This window comes from Daktulosphaira vitifoliae, unplaced genomic scaffold (genome assembly GCF_025091365.1).
Source record: "Daktulosphaira vitifoliae isolate Bord-2020 unplaced genomic scaffold, ASM2509136v1 Scaffold_3, whole genome shotgun sequence".
Lineage (NCBI taxonomy): Eukaryota > Metazoa > Arthropoda > Insecta > Hemiptera > Phylloxeridae > Daktulosphaira > Daktulosphaira vitifoliae.
In genome coordinates this window covers 26,365,841-26,387,951 of record NW_026099574.1, presented here as the reverse complement: position 1 = coordinate 26,387,951, position 22,111 = coordinate 26,365,841, and the positions used below count along the sequence as shown (strand labels likewise).

The 22,111-nt window shown below is 25.5% G+C and overlaps 2 protein-coding genes across 2 annotated transcripts in view; one reads left to right on the top strand and one right to left on the bottom strand.

Annotated features, from left to right (window-relative positions):
• Window positions 1–6,547, bottom strand: part of LOC126900198 (uncharacterized) — a 66,607-nt gene extending 60,060 nt beyond the window's left edge. Inside the window, exon 1 of the mRNA XM_050675715.1 lies at window positions 6,496–6,547. The gene's annotated coding sequence lies outside the window, so the exon portion shown is untranslated. The remainder of the gene's footprint in view (window positions 1–6,495) is intronic.
• LOC126900197 (uncharacterized) overlaps window positions 1–18,943 on the top strand; it is a 359,021-nt gene extending 340,078 nt beyond the window's left edge. Inside the window, exons 4-6 of the mRNA XM_050675713.1 lie at window positions 17,398–17,674; window positions 17,866–18,048; window positions 18,836–18,943. Coding sequence (XP_050531670.1) covers window positions 17,398–17,674; window positions 17,866–18,048; window positions 18,836–18,888 — 513 coding nt within the window. The 3' untranslated portion in view covers window positions 18,889–18,943. The remainder of the gene's footprint in view (window positions 1–17,397; window positions 17,675–17,865; window positions 18,049–18,835) is intronic.
• The last annotated feature ends 3,168 nt before the right edge of the window (window positions 18,944–22,111 follow it).

Here is a 22,111-nt window from a genome sequence, read left to right as displayed (position 1 = left end):
CAAGCCGCGGTGGTCGATCGCATATCCAATGTAGTGGAGATTTCCGAGACTGATATCAAAAGTAAGAGAGACTCGAATTGGTTTGAACAACGTTCATTGCCTATTTGATAAAACCGAGATTTAAGAGTTGGAGATGATTTCCCAAAGCAATACTTTTCTCCGGCCGTCATAAACGCTAACACATTCATACAACCCGCCCTAGTCTCTTCTCTTTTCTCATACTTTTAACAACATACCACTTCTCTTTTATTTTATAAAAGGTAAGTGTGCATTTATTATTAGAACGGGCCAGGGTCATTTATTAAAGCAAACACTAGAGTAGCTACACACTGCGGTAAAAGCATTTAGTATGAGACTATTTGCAGATGCGTAATTTTGCACCGCCAATAAACTGTAATTTATTGATCAGTTAAGTAATTATTCAACTGATTCAGCTAACCACAGCCGCCTTGAAAAATGCACATACAACTGGTGTCCGCGCGTATCGTCTTACGCGAGCGCAAAATATAAAAAATGAAAAAAATATGTTTATAACATTACTGTGGTATACATTGACATTACACAACATCGCAGACACTGAACACTCCTTTTACTTAATAACTCGTGAGGTTATTTTACCGAAATGTATTCCACCATGTACTTGGCTTGACAATCATTTTTTAAGTAAATATATTCCATAATTTATCATTTAGAAATATTATTTACTTAAAGTAATATATTTAAAACTAAATGGTTAGTTTTGTAATGCTCAAAAATATTGTTTAACAAAAATCGTAAAATTATGATTGTAAATAAATTATTAAAAATGAATGACATGGAAATACAAATTTTTCACGTGATGCAAAACTGATGATGAAACATAAAAATGAAACAAATAAAGATAAAAAACCGCGACCGTCTCAAGAGCTTTTTGAACCGGTGTCTTCGTAATAACTACGCTAATATCTTTTAGTATGTGATACAATATCCTTATCAGTATATGAGTTCAAATCCATTGAGAATATTTTTTTAAATATAACAGTAAATAATATAATATAAGATTTTTTTTGTATTTAAAATACATTTAGTTTAAAAATGTGGTAAATCACATTGTACACTCCTATCGTTTTTTTATTATCTCTTAAACATTACCTCTCTTGGTCTGTATCCTCTCCCAGGAGTCTAGTTCGTTCGTGAAATCTAATACATTTTTTATCCTTGTCTTAATCACCGTTACTTTTTATCCACCGAATATTTTATGAAAAAAAGTAATTGCACTTAGAAGGGTAACCAGAATCCCACGAGACTTGCTCAGTATTCTTGTTTAGCTCTGAAGATTTGTTCAATCACCCTCGCTGTCGCTTTGAGCACTCCAGCAAGCCACCGCTTTTGTATCAATTTCGCGTTACAAAATTAGCGCCCCGCGTACTTAAACTATTTATATATTGTTTAAAACTAAAACAAAGTTGTTTATATACTTGGAACATCGATCAAAAAGTTTGGACAAAAATAGATTATCAAGTAAAATATAGATGTAAATCTAGTTGATTGCTTTTGAACTTATAGCACAGGAAAAATGAACATTGTAATATCATGCATAATAAATTAATTGTTAAAAAATTATTTAACGCGTAAAAAAGATATATTAAATCATATCGAAAAACAATAGTTGATTCAATAATTATTATGCGAAATATTTATTATAAATATTTCATAATTATTATAGTGAAACGCATATTCGATTTACCATATTCCTATTACAAACGGTGTTCAGTAAGTAAGAAATTAGGTTTGTATTGTTCTTGTTGTAACAATCGACCTGTTTCCTTACTTACTGAAAACTTGTACATATAATAGTTTTAAACTGTAAAAATAAGTAACGTAAAAATTTGCTGGATAAAAAGTTATTATTTTTAGAGTTGTTATAACTTTTAGTTAAAGGCGAGTGGGGCACGCAATGTAGAAGAATTCTTATCTGTGCGTTATGGTAAAAATTAGTGTGATTAAACACTACTCCATTCCAACCTTTTCTAAATATTCAAATGTTTATATTTCAAAAATGAATAACACATTGGTTTATCGACCAATCAAAATTTTATTTAGACCATTTTCCATTTAATTGTAAAAAAAATTGATTCCTATGTAACATTAAATCTTAAGAATAATTACTCAGTAAAATTTACTTACATAGTACTTAAAAATGTAACTACGAAAAAGATATAAAAGTGTAATTAAATTTATATGACATTTATTTATTAGTCACAAAAAGTGTCTATTAATTAATTTATGCAGCAGCAAACATTATACATACTCATTATTTATTAAAACAATTATATTGATTCAAAATATCAAGTTAATATTTTCAAAGTTAAATTAACAAATATTTAACTTATTTTGAGATTATAAATGAAATAAATTATGAAAGTATAATAGCTTTAAAAATGTTCAAATTATTATTTTAACAGTATTGTGAAAATAATACAAGCAATAAAGATCTCTATCTTAATTTATAAGGTTTGATGTAGACTCAGTATTAGTTTTTATTTAGATTACTACATGACATAACTTTTAAACTATTCGATAAATAAAAATTTTAAGCTAGTGAACTAATACTCATTTGTAAGGTCAATTATACTATATCATTAATGATTTAACTATCCAATTAAGAATTTATTTTTTAATGTATAGTAAATAAATGATTAATTTTATATAGCTGTTCATCGTTTGTTTTATACATACAACGGCACAATAATGAATGAATAATATTAATTTTGCGTATATATACCCAGTTGGCACATTAAAATGTCTTAGATGACGCAATTCGTAATATTGTGGGCTTCGCACGAGTTTAATTGAATTACTCTTGATAAGAATGAATTACAGCATCCGAAACTTGCTTGTATACACACAAGGCTAGTACCTATGGAGCGTTATAAGAACTAATTCGGAGCTATTATTCGTCTTCGTGCGTCATTGTTTTACCCGTTTACTTATTTGTAGAAATCTACCAACATAATTGTTAATTAATATTTCAAAAGTTTAAATTATTATTACATTATAAGAAAAAACGAATTTTATTATTTATAGACTAATGGCTGTGAGCATTGTTATAAATGTCACCTGTAATAACTACATTAGAGTCTAATGAAAGCGCAACTTATATTATCAAATTCTTGGAAAATATATATATATAATTGAAAATTCAATGGCATTTGAATTCAGTTCTCATAAAAAATATAACTCTTAAAAAGGTTTCTCAAAAATATCATTTCGATACCGCATTAAAAATTGAGTAGTGTTTTTTAACTTCGAGGCGAAGCTTAGAAGGTATTAATTTTACTATAATCTGTTTATTAATTTATACACATCATCAGAATTTAATGAGTTAAAAGATTTTTTGATGAAATAAAAATATTATTGATAAATTATTTATTGCTTTCTTTTACTTCCATAGTAAATTCCGTATTTAATTCCATAATTAAGAAAATTACCAGTCAAAAACGGCTTTTGGATTAGCGAAGTTATTGACTTATTTCTAACTAGACGGGAGAAATTAACTAGTGATAAATATATAATAGTACATTAAAATGCTTGTAACTCAAAATGTATTTTTTCTATAGTTTTTATCGATTCATCAAAAGTTTTGTATGTAAAGCTCTAAAAAAAAAACTATTTTAAAATTTTGAAAAAATTAAAAATTTTTTTTATAATTATAAACAAATTTAATTTAACGTAATCAAAGGATGTAAAAATGATTAAAAAAAACATTTCAGAGAAATTTTAATTATATCAAATGACTAAAAAATGTCAATTAGATATGTTCCACTCTATATATATTTTTTGTAAGCTGTCTTACGCTATGCTTTTTATAAAAATCCAAAGAAAAACCTACAACCAACATGAATAGTTTGAAAGAGACCACCAAAATTTTTAGGCGCACACAATTTTTTTTTTTAATTTTTAAAAATGTTCCGGACAACTCTTAAATATTTCAAAACAATTTTTTTAACTTAATGTACTAAAATTGAAAGAAAAGTTTGTTCAATTATTGTTCTTCTATGAGATTTTAAAAAAAAACAATCGGTTTGATAATTTTTTTTAAGCATTTGTTATTTAATATTGTAGTTCAAAATTTATTAGAATTAATCTGTTAAAAAAATTTAACAGATTCACTTTGGAACGCTTTATTATGATAGTAATGTTCATGACTGACAGATGTAATCATAGCTGTTCTTTGACACGTCTTCATTATGTTTTAACTAATATTTAATTATTAAATAATTTTTTTTTATTTTGGTAATAACAATTATTATATTATGTGATACATTTTGCGAATATCAAAACAATAATTATAAAATAAAATATAATTTATATAAAAAATCAATTCTAGAGATTAAAATTTAATGCGATATCAAACTAGAAATCTTTACTTTTAAATAAAATTAAAATTTAATAATTTTTTTCTTTAACTAATTGTTTTTTTTTTTTGATACTATATAATATGACTTATATCACGTACATACTCAAAAAATCGTATACTTTTGTTTTGTTTTAGACAACATTGCATTGAAAGAAGGACACATTTATAAAAGCTTCTTGTGGGCAACTAGCTTTCAAAAACTTGCACTTCTTTATTTACTTCTCAACGCTTCAAAATAAAGATCACAGTGTAGGGGTCTTCTTAACAATATGTTTTGATTCCCACGAATTTTTCCGCTTTTACGTCTTTCCGATTTGTATTTTGCCGTTTTAATCCGTTTTATTTTTCTAGTCCACCGGATACTCAGTGGCGGGTGGTCTTCCTCGGAGAATTTGGCATGTTTCCTATAATATACCTTCAGTTTTGTTTAATCTCTTGATTCAGTATTATGGGCAAACTGTAGCAATAGTTGTGATTTAATATTATTTTAATTCCAGGTAATTTTCAACAAGTGATATTTTATTTACACCGTGTCGGTCAAAACTCTAGTGATTATCAATTTTATTTAAATCAACTGAATCACAGCAACAGTTCTTACGATTTTGCATGGTTAATTCACCAGACAGGATTTAGAAGTTTTGTAATAAATTAATGCTACTCAAATTTCAACAAATTAATCTTCAACTCGGCATTCGTGTCTTACAGATTTAACCTAGATATTTATAGTTTAGGCAAATAAGCAAGTTAAATCTGACAACTAATTTAGAAGTTTCGTTGCAAATTTATTAACAGCGTTTTTATTAATTAAAGTTTGCACCTCTCACCGCAATGAAATATTATTTTGCTCATTACATTAGGTATGCATTATTCATATTTTATGCAGTTATCAAAGCTGAAGTTTTAAACAAGATTATTATTGTTACAAAAACTCAGAACAAACTCTATACATTTTATTTTTATTTTCTTACACTAAATATTTCATAAACATCTGAAAATACAAATAAAAAATTATTACATTAGATTATATCTAATGTAATATAAATTTTGTATTTTACACTAAATGAACAAATATATATATATTACAGTGACATAGTTCCGAGTTTGATCTATTATTGATTATTTTATCAAAAGATACATGTTGATTCATAATTTTGATAAATTACCATTCCAATATTTTGACGGCATATTTACTTTTTTTTCATTACTGTAATACGGAATTCCATTTGCACAGTTAATATACTATTATTATTTAAAATTATCATCTTAACTGTTCAAAAATGCAAAAATAGCTATTTTTAATTTGATTAAAAATACCAGTTAACGTACGAGCATGTTTCTACATTAAAAATGAGCTCTAAATTAATAGGACGAACTAATAGAAACAGTTATTAGAGTCTAATCATTTCTTACTCTGGTTTTGAGTAATTTCCCGAGGCGCCCTTATCTTACACAAATTTACACTTTGAATCTGTTATTTAGGTCAACTTTTAACTCTTGGAAAAAAATAAAATAGTATTTCAGAATAATTTTTATGATTATTGATATTAATATATAAATATATTCCTTTTCACTGCAATCATAATTATCTCCTAATTTTTATTTTTTATACTTTTAAAGACGTATATTATCTCAACTCTTTGAAAATTAATGACGTTGATGATTACTAATATAATGAATGAGAGTTTTTTTCATTATATCCACTATGTTCAAATTCTTTCTTTCTTCGGAGAGTTGGAATAATTTTTAAATTTATGATTTATTAATACATTTTTTTTTGTATATTTGTTACTAAATTTTTTCCACTTATAAAATACTTGCGTTATGGACAACTTATAAGCTGAAATCAACTGTAATTCTAATTGACTTGAAAATAAATTTATTATAGTGAGTGGTTTCAATTTGATTCAATCAAGTAAAAATTATCAGAAAGAAAAATGATGATTAAGGGAAATCTAAATTAAGTAATAAAAAAGAAAGCGACAGTCATATTGATAGGATACCGTCTGCGTATCGCATTTATATTTAACAAGTTGATTTCCACATTCATTAAAATAATTACAAAAAAATAAAAATAATAATAAGAAGACATAAATTACCTCTCGTTAAGAGATGATAGTGCGCAAGCAATAGATATACATCGGCGACGACACGAAGAAGTTTTCACCACTGTGGGTGCGACGGTAGCGCTTGACAGTACCTATAAATATATTTATTTACATGTTTGCTCCCTACTACTCAATACTTTTAGTACACATACAAACGCTTAAGTTTATTATTCTTAATAATGTCCATCGTTGTCCTCGTCACCGGCTAATGATCCAAATCGCTTAGCTAGAGCACCTCCACCACTGCCACTGCAATGGCTTAATAACATGTAGCTTATATTAATGTACAGATTAGATTTATTTATTTATTCAAATCCATCGCTGTTTTACCATAACGGGTTTTAAAACTCCATTGCTTTCCTCGCATTTCCTAACTTACCGCTTCAAAGCCCTCCTTTTCGAAAAATGCTTTTAACTTGTTTAATATACCTTATAAACAATACAAAATAGTTGAATCTATTATTTCTACTAAAAATAACTGTGGAATTTGTAATAGTTTTCTATATCTTTTTAAATACATACAAAATTCATTAATATTTGTTACCTAAGTATGTCGAGTTTAATTAATAACCCTTTTGTTTATGAGCAATTACGTTACACTAATATTAGAAGCTATTTACATTTATTTGTATGAATAAACTCAGAAGTAAACCTTTATGTTTATTCTATTGTAAATAACTATGCGTCGAATATAGTTCCATTACGCAAAGTAATGCGTTTGTGTGACTATTAAATACTCTAAATTAAATATAAACTTCATTACATGCTTTTATACTACACAACTACGTACCTACTATTTGAGAATGAATTATGTATCAAGGAGATGAAAAATTACCAAAATTCTTGCAATTCCTGAGACACAGAATTTAAATACTTTTCAATAAACATAAGTTAGAAAATACAAATTTAAATAAAATTATGAAGCGCTAAATGATATTCGTTGTATCGGAAAAAACTGAAAATAATAACTATGTGTGTATTATTATAAACTATTCAAAAATAAATGTATTAACTGAATTTCAATAAATATCATATGGTAAAATAATTGAATCTTTTTATTTGAAAAGGTACTTGTTTCCACTAGCTCAGTTACTTTTATGCTCAATATAATATATACATGTGTAGGCTTAAATGGGCTAGCATGAGGTTGTGGTCAAAGTTGGGCCAGTTAAATATCTATTAACATTTCAGTCATATCAATCTACAGCACTTGTAAAATGTTTACAAATATTGCTAAAAAATACAAGTCTTATAAAAAATTCGGAGTAACTAAATGTATGGTTAGGTTAACCGAATATTCAGTTATTTCAACTATCTTAATTGAAGAGCTTGATGCAACAACCAGACAGTCTAACTCAGTGTTTAGAAAAAACATTTTTCCATTACTTTTAATGAACAAATTTTGATAAAATTGATTATCCTGGAAAAAAATAGCCTTATGGGTTGTTGCACCAAGCCCTTCTATTATAGTTATCATTATATGAAACGTTTAAGTGGTTAAGTAATAATTTTTTCCATACACAAAATTTAGTCATGAAATCTGTAAAATATTTAACTGTCCCAAGTTTTACCTTCGCTTGTTATATTTGGCTGTAATTATGGAATTATATTATTGGTTACAACAGGAATTGTTGTAACAATAATTTTAATTTTTAACAATCAATTATAATTGATTGTTATAAATTCTGAATAGTATCATGATAAAGTTCTTATACCAATTAACATAAAAAATATTTAATAGATCATGGCTCTTTGAATAATGTTTGAGTGTTAAGCTTATATTTGTGTCAAAATACGATTTTTTAAGTAAGCGGCTTTAAAAATATATTTAAATTTATAATTTAATGTTGAGTATTGCAAACTAAACCTCCGAGAAGAAAGTCTAAACTCGTCTTATTCTGATCTCATGACATAATCCTGAGTATGATATTTCTTTTATAAAATAATATTCTACATCACACATAAACTTTTATAAATTTTTTTATATTTGTGTGTACGAGTGTAAAACAATTTACAGCTGGTTTTTGTTAGAGTAACACTGTTGCGAAGTATTATTATATTTTATTTGGTTAAAAGTGTAAAATATCAACAACTCTGATGAGATTATAGAGACTTCACACGATTATTTTGGCTTACGATGTGACAGGAAATTGAAATTTAACTACTTTCCATAAATTATGAACAAGACGTATGAATCAACTGGATATGTACAATTTTTATCAGTAAGATTCATGGTTAATTGTTTGAAAACCATTTGAGATGAACTTATCCCCATACACATCTTTTTCATGTGTATCAGTCGACAACCGCAAAATATCGTGTGTACTGAGTTAACTGATAGTTGTTACTTTATTATGCAAAAACCACAATTGAGAATTGATATTTATGGTTATGTCTGTGTACATATGAGCAAACCAGGTCGCAAGTAAAACACGATAATGGACGTAAACGAACAAATATAAATTTAATTTTAATTGCGAACACGGAATGACTAAAAAATTTAATATAAAACTGAAAAAGTGAAATGGTTAACACCAATAATTACAATATTATATATTTTTTGACAAGCTGCAAACGATTGTCACACAGAAGATAATGTATTTAAATTTAAAAACCCAAGTGTCATTTGTTTTAGATCAAGAGAAAAATTGTAATGTCTTCTTCCTGCTAAATTTCATAATAACCATTAAATATTACTTGATACAACGCTATTACTTTTTAAGTGTTTCATGATCATATTTGGAATTATTTTCAATAAAAAAAAAAACAAATCAAATGCATATTTTATTGAATATTTTATTCTTTTGATTTGAATCGTATTATTTGTTGGTCGAATTCTATTTATATTCTACAGTCTTATTTTTAAATTCTTAGCATTGGTTTTAACGTGAAATAAGTTTTTAAATAAAACGTCTGTTATTTTCACTCAGCTAAAAATATACTTTAAGAATTTATTAAATTTGTCTTTTTATTTTTTGAGACAGTTTATATTAATTTACAAAAAAAATCTTTTTTATAAGATTTACTGATTCTTAAGTTAAAATTAGTTCATAAAATTAAAAATTATAAAAGAAAATTGGTTTTCAACAACAAATTTATGTATACTTAATGCTTAAAAATAATTTATTACGACACATTAAATAATAATTGTGGAGAATTCCGCCGAATCTCATCCAACAATGTATTGTTAAATTTACAACCTTATCATTTCATTTTATAGTGATTTCGAGGAACAAAATATTATAATTTGATTAAACTTGTACATGGTCATCAATTTATTGTAACTCTCAATACTAGCTGTTTTTCTGTGTGATTAGTTATTAAAACACGTGTGAAACGAAGAAGTGTACCTTTGTCGGTCTATCAGGTATTCCTTGTGTGACAACTGGTTCTCAAAAAGTTATGAGCCCAAATATTATGAACGCTGGGAATGAATAGCAATGCTTTTTTTTCGGAGGTTAAATCGAGATGAAACGCATAATAAAGCCAACATTTCAGAACAGTACTTGTACACTGGTCCAATAGGTATTTGGTCCTATTTAAATAGGTGAACATACCAATTGACGCGAGTCTTTACTCTTTTAAACTGGTTCTGATTAAAGATATTTTTCTTTTTAGTATAATTCTTTAGTATTAGTGATAGTCAAGAGGTAAAATTAAAACACTAAACTTTCCTAAAATTAATATCTATTGGGAAACTTAATGAAAAGATTTTTTTTGACTAAACATATCGTGATTCAAAAAACAAAGGTTTAGTCTTGTACACAATTTCCAAAAGAAATAGTACATTTTGGTTTTCATTTTACGATATAATAAAGTTTGTAAAAAAGAATAATACTTGATACTCCCGTTATAATATTTAATTAAATTTACTATGAAATTTTTTTAAAAATCATAGATGTTTGTAAAATCAATTTAAGGGCTAGGTGCAAGAAAGGTATTTTCACGGAAGTGCCCTTTTTTTTAAAATAATTTTTTTGACTTAGTTATTTATACATTGTGTGTGTATAAAATTTTAATTTAAAATCTTACATATAACGCGCAGAATAAGTGTTATTATGTTTGCATAGAAAAGTCCTTTTTGAATAATTTCTGTATTTATTCTATTTTTGCAACAATTATCCATATAATATGTGACTATTAGTTTTATTCGTCACTAAAGGTTAAGTTTGATTATAAAAGCTATATATTAGTTTCGTATTCTAGTTACTCTATGATTTGATTTGTGACGTAAAATATTGTTTTTATTTTGATTTATTGTTTTCAAGTATGAGTCTTCAAATAATTTTTGTCATTATCAATACTGAATAAGATTCTTCGGCATGTAAAGTTAGTATAAAAAAATACAAATGATTGAATAGACGTTAAAATCAAAGTGTATTAAAAAAAATGTTGCTGAAGTCAAGAAATTATTAGAAAGAGAATATTTATCTATTACTATTGGTGAACTCATCCCAAAGAAAAAATTTGAAGTTGTCTCAGTGTGTTGAAACAAATTGTGTTTATAAGTGTAGATGCTACTAAACAAAAAAGTATGTTTTAGAAAAAGACATTTTACAATATGGCAGATAAAAGTGCACAGGATAAGTTTATCGATTCTTTAATGAAACATCAAGTTCTAAAGAACGTGTTACTAATACTAAAAAAAATTTGCTCTACCATTTAATTGGACATCCAAAGTAAAATATTTAGTTATAAAATATAAAGTTGTTCAACATTTTTTTTTTCGGAAGTTTCAATCATAAGTTTTAAGCGAATTCAAGTGATTCCTAATAAATTATGAACCAATACTATATATAAAAACTACTATATGATTAAAAATATAATAAAGTAACTATTGAAGTATAAAGTAAAAAAATATTTTTGAGCTTATAAAATAAGAAATTAATGTCATAATGATGTAATAATAAATACTGAATCATAAATTGTTTTTTTTATTGATACTATGAACAATAGTTTAATATCCAAAATCAAATTAATTACCCAATGATTAATTTCATATAATTTTTGCAATAACTAAAAAAAATAACAAATGTTTCTCTAAAAACATCTATAAACACAATATATATGCATTTCACTAATTACAAATTTATCTTTTTATTTTTAAAGAAACCAAAATTAAAATCTTATTACCCAATGACAACTATAGTTTTCATCAATAATTAATAACTAATTTTTGCCACATCACAAATTTCAATATTTCAACACTTTTACATCCAATATCAAAAGTCACGCAAAAGTAATTTTATTAAATATCAAACTTCAATTTATTAAAAGTTTAGATAACATTTTAGAGTAAAATCAAAGTTTTATTTTAATTTGTTTCACGAACAATGTTTAAACTTTTTTTTTTTTATAATATGACAAATTATTATAATTAACTGAAATCGATCTTGAATGGATAAAATACATTTAACAATGCGTTAATAATTTATTATTGGCTGGTATTTCTTGATTGTTTGCAACAAACCTTTATAAGTAAATTGAATGAAACTTCAAAGAATTTATATTAGTACTACACATAAACGAAACATGATATTTGGTGATCAACAAAAATTTGATAACGCGCATATTATTTTGTGTTGTAAAACAATGTAATAATCGTTAATTTTTTTTTTTTGAAAGAATAAAACATTATTTTTGCAGTAGATTGTTTTACAGTAATTTTGTTTTTCCTATTAATAATACCTTAACATGTGAAATTAATAGGATTTAAATTCCATGGTATTATTACCATTATAACAAAGGTACTATAATATATTGATGATTGCCAATTATATATTGTATATTTTAATTGTTTCAGTAGTGTTTTATGTCATACATTAGTTCTTGTACTAAGTGTTATGTCATGTTAAATGTAAGTACAAGGAAAAGCATAATATGGTAAGAACATATTTCTTAGGCGAATGCAAATCATTTTTATTAAATAATATATTTTTAATTTATATCGTCTTTTAAATAATTTTATAGTATTTTGTTGAGTAGAATTTATGAGAATGAAATCTATAGAATAGCTTCTTAATTAAAATTGTATTATACTAAAAGGGGTACGTTGAAATGAAGAAAAGTGTTTCCTTTCCTGCCTTTTAAATAACTTTATGGCACAGCGAATCGCTTTAATCATCATACATATTTTGCTATTTCAATTTCCAACTAAAATATTACACGTCGTTTGTTGTTGGTTCGTTTATTAATACAATTTTACGAACCAAAAACTGTAAATATAATTGTACGTTACTGTAAAGTTACGACTTTAAAAGTTCATTTATTTTACGAATTATATTAACTTCTAAAAATATAATTTCGAGTTATAATTAAAAGTCAACTGGATAGAGAATAATAATTCATGTAACATTTAAAAAAAGGAACGATAAAATTTATTTTAAATATTCTCATATTGTTTGCTAACAATTTACATGAAAATAAAGATTATCCAATAAAATAATATCAAACTTTGAATAAATGAATCAAATGTTATCACAAAACATAAAATAGATAGTTATTTTATAATCCTAAGATTCATGATGATCACTGTAGAATTATTTTTACAAGAAATTAATTTGCCACATGACCCAAAAATCATAAACTTTCTATTTTCCGTTTTTATATGCAGTAGATATTCCACATCAATATTAACCAAGTATATATATATACACATGTATGTAAATCAGTGGAGTCTCGTGGCTTGGACAATCACAACCTCTACTAAAATTAATTAAAAGAAGAAAATTAATTGTATATTCTTAATTCTACAATTAAAAATGCAAATTCTTAAATAATAAAATAATTATAATACATTTGTGGTGTGTAAACATTAATGTTATTTCCCTCAGTATATGAGAGTAAGTATTCACACACGAGCAGAAATGTATACTATTAGCGAGGCGCAAAAATCGTGTGCTTGAGGGTTCTGTTCAGCTGTGATGTCATGTTCGGGATTTGGACGACCGGTAGCGTTGTCCATATGGTAAAATATTAGTAAATTACTAATTAATTTTTAGTATTAACTGCTTGTCGCTATCAGTTGCTATTATAGTATAATAGCTATAATTATTATTTTCATTTCTATTTTCAACTGCGATCTTTAAAATAATATTATGTGTTTTATATTATTACATTAAATTTTACCCTTTTTTATACCTATAACTAGCGGTATTATATACCCCCACCACCAGCATTCACGAGCTACCACCACTGATATAAATACAAAAAATAAAAGGTAGCAGTGATTGAAATCACTATCAAAAGAAACGCTTCGATGGAAAACTGTAGATAGTGTTTAATTTTAAGAAATTGGTGGATTATTCTAAAAGAAAAATGAAATCCTATTTCCTTCATTATTCCTAATTAGCAGTCCTTTGATTTATAAATATAATGTATGAATAAATATTTATTATAGAAATTAAACATAGTATGAAATAGATATTTAATAATTTAGTATTACAGTTTTTACGGATAAATTAGAAAAAAGTTTTAAAATAGTTGTTACTTTTATGGCAAACACTTATAAAAATTGAAGAGCTTGATATAAAACTTTTCATTCGTTGTTAATTACGAATAGTCTACAAGGAATTTTCATGGGAGTCAAAAATATACTTTTCTAAACCGATTTTTCGCACTGATTTTAAATCTGCAATTAGTAGATGATAGTATAAATAATTAGTAAAAAACGAGTATTAACATATAAAAAAAGCTAAAAGTTATTACTGTGACTTTTGGCTCAACTTTCAAGTTTAAAATTGACATCATTAAATAGAAAATTTTATGAGAATTAAAAAAATGGTATTGTTAAGATAAATATGCAGTCAAGAAATTTTATAAATTGTATTTATCAAAAACTCAATATTTTTTTTCATTTTTATCGTAATAGATCACTTGAATAGAAATCAAATTAATAATTTCTAAGTAATTTTTGGTGTTTACAAATATCCTACAATTGAAATATTCAGAACTTAATAAATTTTATAGATTTACTTTAACTAAAAAAACCAATCAAAAAGTTGTTAACAATTGTAAGTATTATAAAAATTAGTTATAATTGTACACATCCATTGTTAAATTCACATGAAACTAAAAATAATTTTTTTTAGAAATTTCTTATACACCAACATGTTATCAAAAAATTCGGAATTATATAGACTGGTAGTAGCACACACATATAGAGTTAAAAAATTAATAAATAACAAAGTAAAATTATTTTATGTTGTAGTTGAAACCTATTATCATATAAAACCTAATTCAAAAATAAATACTTAAAAATTAAGTATGAATGATTTTAATTGTCTAAAAGGAAAAAGCTGATTAAGCAACTTTTTATTTGATAAAGGGGATTTTTTTTTCAATTTTTGAGGGTAATATCTTTAACTAGATACTAGTTTTGATAATTTAATGTATCAAATTTATTAAGCGAGAGCTGAGAAAATAAATGACAGCCACAAAAAAAACTATAGTAAAATAATTTAAATATGAATAAGAGATTTCTTCAAATGAGGGGAGAATATCCTTGATATTCTTTGAAGTTATTGAATCTAAATGAGATAAAAAACAAAAGAATTAAAAATGTATATCTAACTTAAAACGAAAAAGTGAAAAAAAATTCAACTTCGTACTCTAAGCGTGATAGACACAAGTGTTACCGACTCGGCACCGTACGTCACATTTGTTGGGTAGATAAAAAATAAAAATTCAAGCTAATTAAAATTTCAAAATTATTTTTCTTGACTTAAAAAAAGTAAAAAAATTTAATAAGTTTAACTTTTTATATTATGTTAATTAAATTTATATAATATTTACGAAAATCAGTGTACTTCCCTTGTAAGGTATTTTAAAATAAAATATAATACAAAATCAAAAAAATTTTAACACAAAAATAGCATATTTTTGAATACAGTATCCATTTTCATCATAAAGATAAACCAAAGTTCGAAATTTTTTTATAGTTATGTATATTACATAAACTTTAATTTAAGATGTATATAAAAGTGTCAGTATTTCCAGAATATTTTCAAAAGTTAAGTTGAAAAATTTTAACTTATGTGCAAAAGTTATTATTTTGAATCTCCCCTGATTGCAGATAAATGGTCAGAATTTCTTAAAATGTATGCAAAATAAAGAGGCAATACCTAAGGATTCAATATAAATTTTTTTTTTAAATATTTTGCTTTGCACATTTTTAGCTAAGTAATGGCACGTTTAAGTATCAAAATATTACATTGCTCAATTCGGCGGCCATTTCCCCATAGAAGAAAAGGTGTCTGGACAAATTTTTTTTTTGAACTTATAGTATTTGTCTTAACCTCTAATTTGATATATATATATACATAAGGCTTGGAATATTTTCGAAACATTTTCAAAAGTTAAGTTGAAAAAGTTCTACTATTTACTCGTATTTTTAAAGATTTAAATCCCACCTGCATAAAAGAAAATTGTCCAATTTTAAAAATTGGTATTTTTTGTGGGATTTTCTCCATTTACGGGGAACGAGGGCAAATTTTTTGTGGGTAATGTCTTCAACTAGATTATGATCTTTTGACATATCGCTGAGAAAAATCGATCCAGTGAAATCTGAGAAAAAGTAGTGACAGAAACAAAAAAAAAATAAACACATTATTATAAGATAATTAAATTCTCAGCTTCTCATTGAAGCTAAAATTGTAAAAAAAATATATAATTATATATAGAAATATTAAAAGTAGCCTATTCTTTCTGGTTGGTTTAAAAAAAAAATTAGTCATAGTAACCGTTTGTACATTTATTAAGAATGACGATTTTAAAATTAGTTTTCAACATAATTAGAATCCAAAATTAAAATAATAATCGAATAAGGAATCATTCAAAGTGTCGTAAAGTAATAATCAAAAATTTTTTATCAAAAATGGCTAAATTTATAACACGTATAATTAGAAGTGTCAAGAAGAAATTTGGAATAAGTAAAAATATTAAGGGTATTTTTCTGTATTTTCAAATGATTATTAAATTAATTTTTTCTATTTATAATACATTTATTTTTTAGTTAACTTAATTATTATTAACGTTATATTTTATTTAGTGAAATTAGTAGACTGTGAATCACAAACTATTATGTTGACAGAGGATGTGATGGTTCATGTAGAATGTGTACCACAATCACATAACTTAATTTCTCAAGTTGAAGGGATTAAAGACGCTACTTCTCAGACCTCGATATTTTTCTCTGAAAAATTTACTCAGACTCATTTTAATTCTGTGTATAATACGTCTGAAACGCAAACAAACAAATTTGATTTGATAAATTGTGGAACACAAACTCTTCTATTAACAGAAGATATAATTTTAAAATCAATGACAGAACCTAATAAATTAAATTCATTATCTAAAAGTTATATGAACAGCACTGCTTCACAGTATTGCATCTTGTCTACTCCAAATGATTCTCATTTGGACACATTGAAAGAATTGTCTTTAGAAGGTATGTTTAATTTAAAATTGAGATACAATTACTTATTAAATAGCAATACACATAAATAATTAGATTATTTATTGAATAATGATATAGTTAATAAAATTATTAGTAAACATAAACTATTTTAGAAGTTATTAACATTTTTAAGTAAGTACTTGAGATGAAGAATCGGTATTTCATTTTATATTAAATTTGTTAAAAAATGTATTAGAAATTATATGGACAAATTCTTTTTGTAATTTATGTTTTAGTTGATATATCATCAACTTTAGATTGGTCAAAATCTGTATTGGAAGATACACAGTTATACTCGGTAATTAGAAACCATACTTAAATTTTGATCATACATTCTTATTAACTGCTAACACAAGCATAGCTTTTCAGAAAAGTCGTTTAAGATAAATAAAGTAACCATAAATTATGTATATTAACACTAATTTTTTGCTTTATAGCAAGATGATATTGTGGATGGACATAATGGAACTCAAGTCGATAACAGACCAAAATTATATATGTTAGAAAATTTGCCTCAACTCGATTTGGCAAATAATTGTAGCTATCACATGAGAGTACTGTACTCTCAAAAAGATTATTTTTGCATGACAAAAGTTGTTGATGAACATATCGTAAGGTCTATGGAAAATAAAATGACTAAATGTTATAGACAGCCTGTTTTTCAAAATTTCAATTACAAACCACAAATAAATGAACTTTGTGCAACTAAATATGGTAATCAAAATTTTTAATTATAAAAAAAGTATAATGATATGTATAATTCGAAGAGATTTATGGTTTTATGATAGTTATTTAATGTTTTTTATTTTTCATGAAAGTGCTATATAACAATCAAACGATATCTTTATTATAAAAACAAAATTGTCATTATTTTCCTGGTAATAATTTTATTACTTTAATTTTAGGAGATGGTAGATGGTATAGAGGAATTTGTAGATCTGTTGAAGAAAACGTGAACGGGGAAGAGACTTATGTAATTAATTTACTTGATTGGGGAGAATCAGTTACTGTGAAAGCTGGCCAATTACGTAGGTTGAAGATGTGTTTTATGAAAAATCCACCTTTGGCAGTTAAATGTACCATATTAGGTATCTATGACAGTATTAATGTGTTTATTCGAAAACTAACAATTTACTTCTATTTAGATTTAAAATTATCAAATGCACATAAAAAAAATATGCGCAAACTAAATAATAATACTTATAGATGTACCATACATTCAAAACTTGGCAATAATAACTATGTAATATCATCAAGAAAAATTCTAAACATATTAAATAATTAAAAAAATTAATTATATTTTCTTAATTGACTTAATTTGTATTTAGTAATAATTTTTTGCTATTTTTATAATATAGTTTAAAAAAAAAAATTTTTTCTTAGTTTGTTAGGACAAAGTTGTGCAATTAAAACTATTTTCTATATAGTAGATTTTTCTTCTTTAACAATTATTTGAGATCTTTTAAAATGTATGTGTCATAGGTACTTTAGATTTATAAAAAAAATGTTGTTTAGTTTCATGGAACCCAAGTACTAATGAACAGAAAATATTATTTCGGTCTTATTTGTTAAAAATATGGTAAATATTACGAAATTGAAAAAATTATTTCACAATCTCTGAAAATTATTAATTTTAAATGTAATTGAACAAATTAAAACTTTATAAGTTAATAATACTTTGAATAAATAATTTTGTACTAAATATATCACCATAAAATTATATAAAATAAAAAAAAACCTAGTTATAAAATATAACTATAAAGTTGTTGATATAAAAACCAAGGGATCAATGTTAAATAGTCTCATGTTAACTAAAAGTCCAGGATCTGTTTCTTTTGGAATAATTTCAAATTCTCCTTAAGGATTTTGTTTTAGGGACAATTTTTAAAAATGTGTACAAAAATTATTTGATGAAAAGTTCAGCATAATACAAGACAGTTTTCCAATTATAACAACCTCAATCATGTCGAAATTAAGAAAGTGGTAAAAATATGCTTTTCTGGAAAACTGTATCATATTAATAGCAGATTTCAGTTTAAGGGCAAAGCATTTTTTTTCTATTGTTCATAAATTAATTTTATATAATACTACAAAAAATATAAAATGTGTGGTTGGGTACAATTCTTACTGTTGTTTGTTTATAATTCATACTCTATATTCTTATTTTATGTATTATATTAGTTGTAACTCAATAAGTGTTTACTATAAGGTCGTTATCGACCCAACTAATTTTTCTAAATAGTTTAAACCCAGTGAGAGCTGAGGAAAAGTAGTGACAGACACAAAAAAAAAATAAACATATCATGGTAAAATTAATACCATCTCAGCTTCGCATCAAAGCTAAAAAAATTATAATGCAAAAAACTTTTAAATAATTATCATAAGTTTTTACTAGTTTTAGCAAAAAGAATTTATTTTTCTCTCAATACTCACCGGAAAAAAATATTAATTTCTAAAGATGTCTGTCCAGATGCTGCAAACTGTAAACTAAGCGGTGGGGTAGTAATACAGATGACGACAGTAGCGTTGACAGGTCTTATTAATAATCAGTGTTGGGGGAAGAAAAATTTTTTTTTAACATTCAGACTCTCACGACGTTAGTGACAAAAAGTGGCGTCTGATAGAATGACAAAAAAATAATATTATGCCCCCTTTAAGAAGATTTAATTACTATGGCTTTTTCTACAGACAAAACGTGAAATGTATTCAGAAACGTTTATTTATATTAAAAAAGAACTTAACATCTTAAATTCAAAGCCAATTAAAGACCATCCCTGTTTAAGAGGGTGATTGTGAATTTGTATTCTATCAGTGTTCCTTTTTTGGTATAAGCATTTAAACTAAATTTTGCAATATTATTCAACTTAGCAGTGACGGCGCCAATTATAAACTCCTAAAATAGAAATGAAAATCTTTCAACTTTTAACATCAACTACGGTTTATAACAATTTTAAACATTCTATTAATTTAAAAACATAACAAAAAATTCTTCCATACAAATTGTTTTTGATAATTATTGGCAGTAATAATTGTTTAGTTTTAACGAACACCTACTCACGTACTAAAATAGCTTTAAATTGTATATAATTATTATAATTTAATTTAATTTTAATAGATCAAAAAAAAAAGTTATTAATTGGATGTATTTATTATAAACAGTAAATATTTGAAAGAAATTTTCACTTTTCGGTTATCTAAATAAATTGAACAATTATTCACCTATAAATATGAACGATTGGGCCAATAACACCGAATAAAACTTGATTTTTACAGACGGAAATTCAAAGGTGTTTCCTACACCAGCAACCGTATCGTTATCGCCAAATATTAATACAGTGTTATTTTTTAGTCTACATATGTGGCGTGCAAAGCATTTTTTTGTAATTAATCAACAATACGTGTGCTCGGAAAAGAATTTCATTACAATATTATAATTTAAATCACCAAATGCTAATTATTTTTCTTTATATATTTATGCGTTTGGACTGGTTATTTATTTGTTTTTGTTATCGCGTGTCGTTTGTTAGTTGTGGGTGTGCGTGTGTGTATGAGTATTTTTTTCCTTTTTCCTCGATTTTAGCGACGACAATATTGTACAGCTCCCAAAAGAACACAACTCCGCCACCGTAGTCACTTACGTTTTATGCAAATAATAATTGTACGTGTGATAAATAAAAATACACTCATGTTTGACCCCTTGTTCAAGACCTTCAAAAGTTTTACAGGCCCTTCTATTTTCCAACTTGTTACAATTCTATATCCACTCACGGCTTTTTACGTACGTCGGTCAAGTAGTCCAAATTTAGATCTTTACATTCGAATCATTGATTATAAAACCTTTTTGATAAAATAATATATTCGCATTAGCACCGTACTATTTGACGAGTGGTATTGATATTTATTTTATTAATGTGAAATTCTGAATAAAATTATTGAATTAAAAGAGCAACACTGGTAATTAAATGCACCATAAATTAGTATGCATAATTTACCAGCGGCTGATTTTAGAAAATATGATAGTCATCGCTTAATTGAAATAGGCTTCAAACGAGTTGTTCGAGCTAAAGTAAATTAACTCATAGCGTGGAATTCTGCGATTAATAATATGTAAGTGGCCATAAACATGAGTTGATATAAATCTGAAGAATGTTAGCTGAAATCCTTCTATACAATTGTCACTCTTACGGTATGCAATTTAAATATTTTGCATAAAATAATACTAATTTACAATAATTTATTTGGGTTACGTTCGATAAGCCCAAGTTGTACAGTATTTGTAATTAAAGTAGAGAAATGATAAAAGTGTTGTCAAACATATTTCCCCCAAAAAAAATATTTACTATCACATTAGAAACTATTAAAAAAGTAATAAATTTACTAATCTTGTGTATTAACCATTAAATTAATTTATTTTAAGAGTGCCACTAAAGCATGTGTTCAAGTAATTGATTAAAAAAAACAGTTTTAGCGCCAGTACAAAAATAAAAATAATTTAAAAGAATCAAATTTATTATAATATTTACGATAATTGCTAACGGCGTACATTTAGTTTGATATTTGAAGTAAACACATTTACAGTTTTATCTATAAAATTTAAAATAAAAATGTTATTTTAAAAGTCCTTTGACTCTCTTACTTTAAAATTTTATCGTATGCTATGATGTTAATTATTCATAAATTATTCTAATTTTGTTAAACGTCCAAATAGCGAGACTGACAAAAAAATATTTATTTTAAAAATATTTATGTAAAGGCTTGTTACTCAATGAATTAATAACTTTTATTATACAAATATTTCCGTTTGATGATGAGTTATAGGTTTGATGATATAAATGTTACTATTATTTTTAATGGAACCAAATAAGTATTAAATAGGATGCATCTTATTAAATGCTACTAACAATGACACAAGACCAAAACTAAAGAGGACTTAATCGTGATTTACTACGGACCATCGCCTTTCTTTTTAATCATTTTATTTATTACCTAATAAGTTTAAAACAGTAAAAGCAATGTTCAAATTGACCTTCGTTAATTGTAAAAAAAAATTTTTTTCTATGATATTCGCTCATCTACTTCTTCGCTTGTGATAGCGTGACCTATATTTACTGATAGGAGAGGTATGTATCAAATACCCCTTTTTCTCAATGT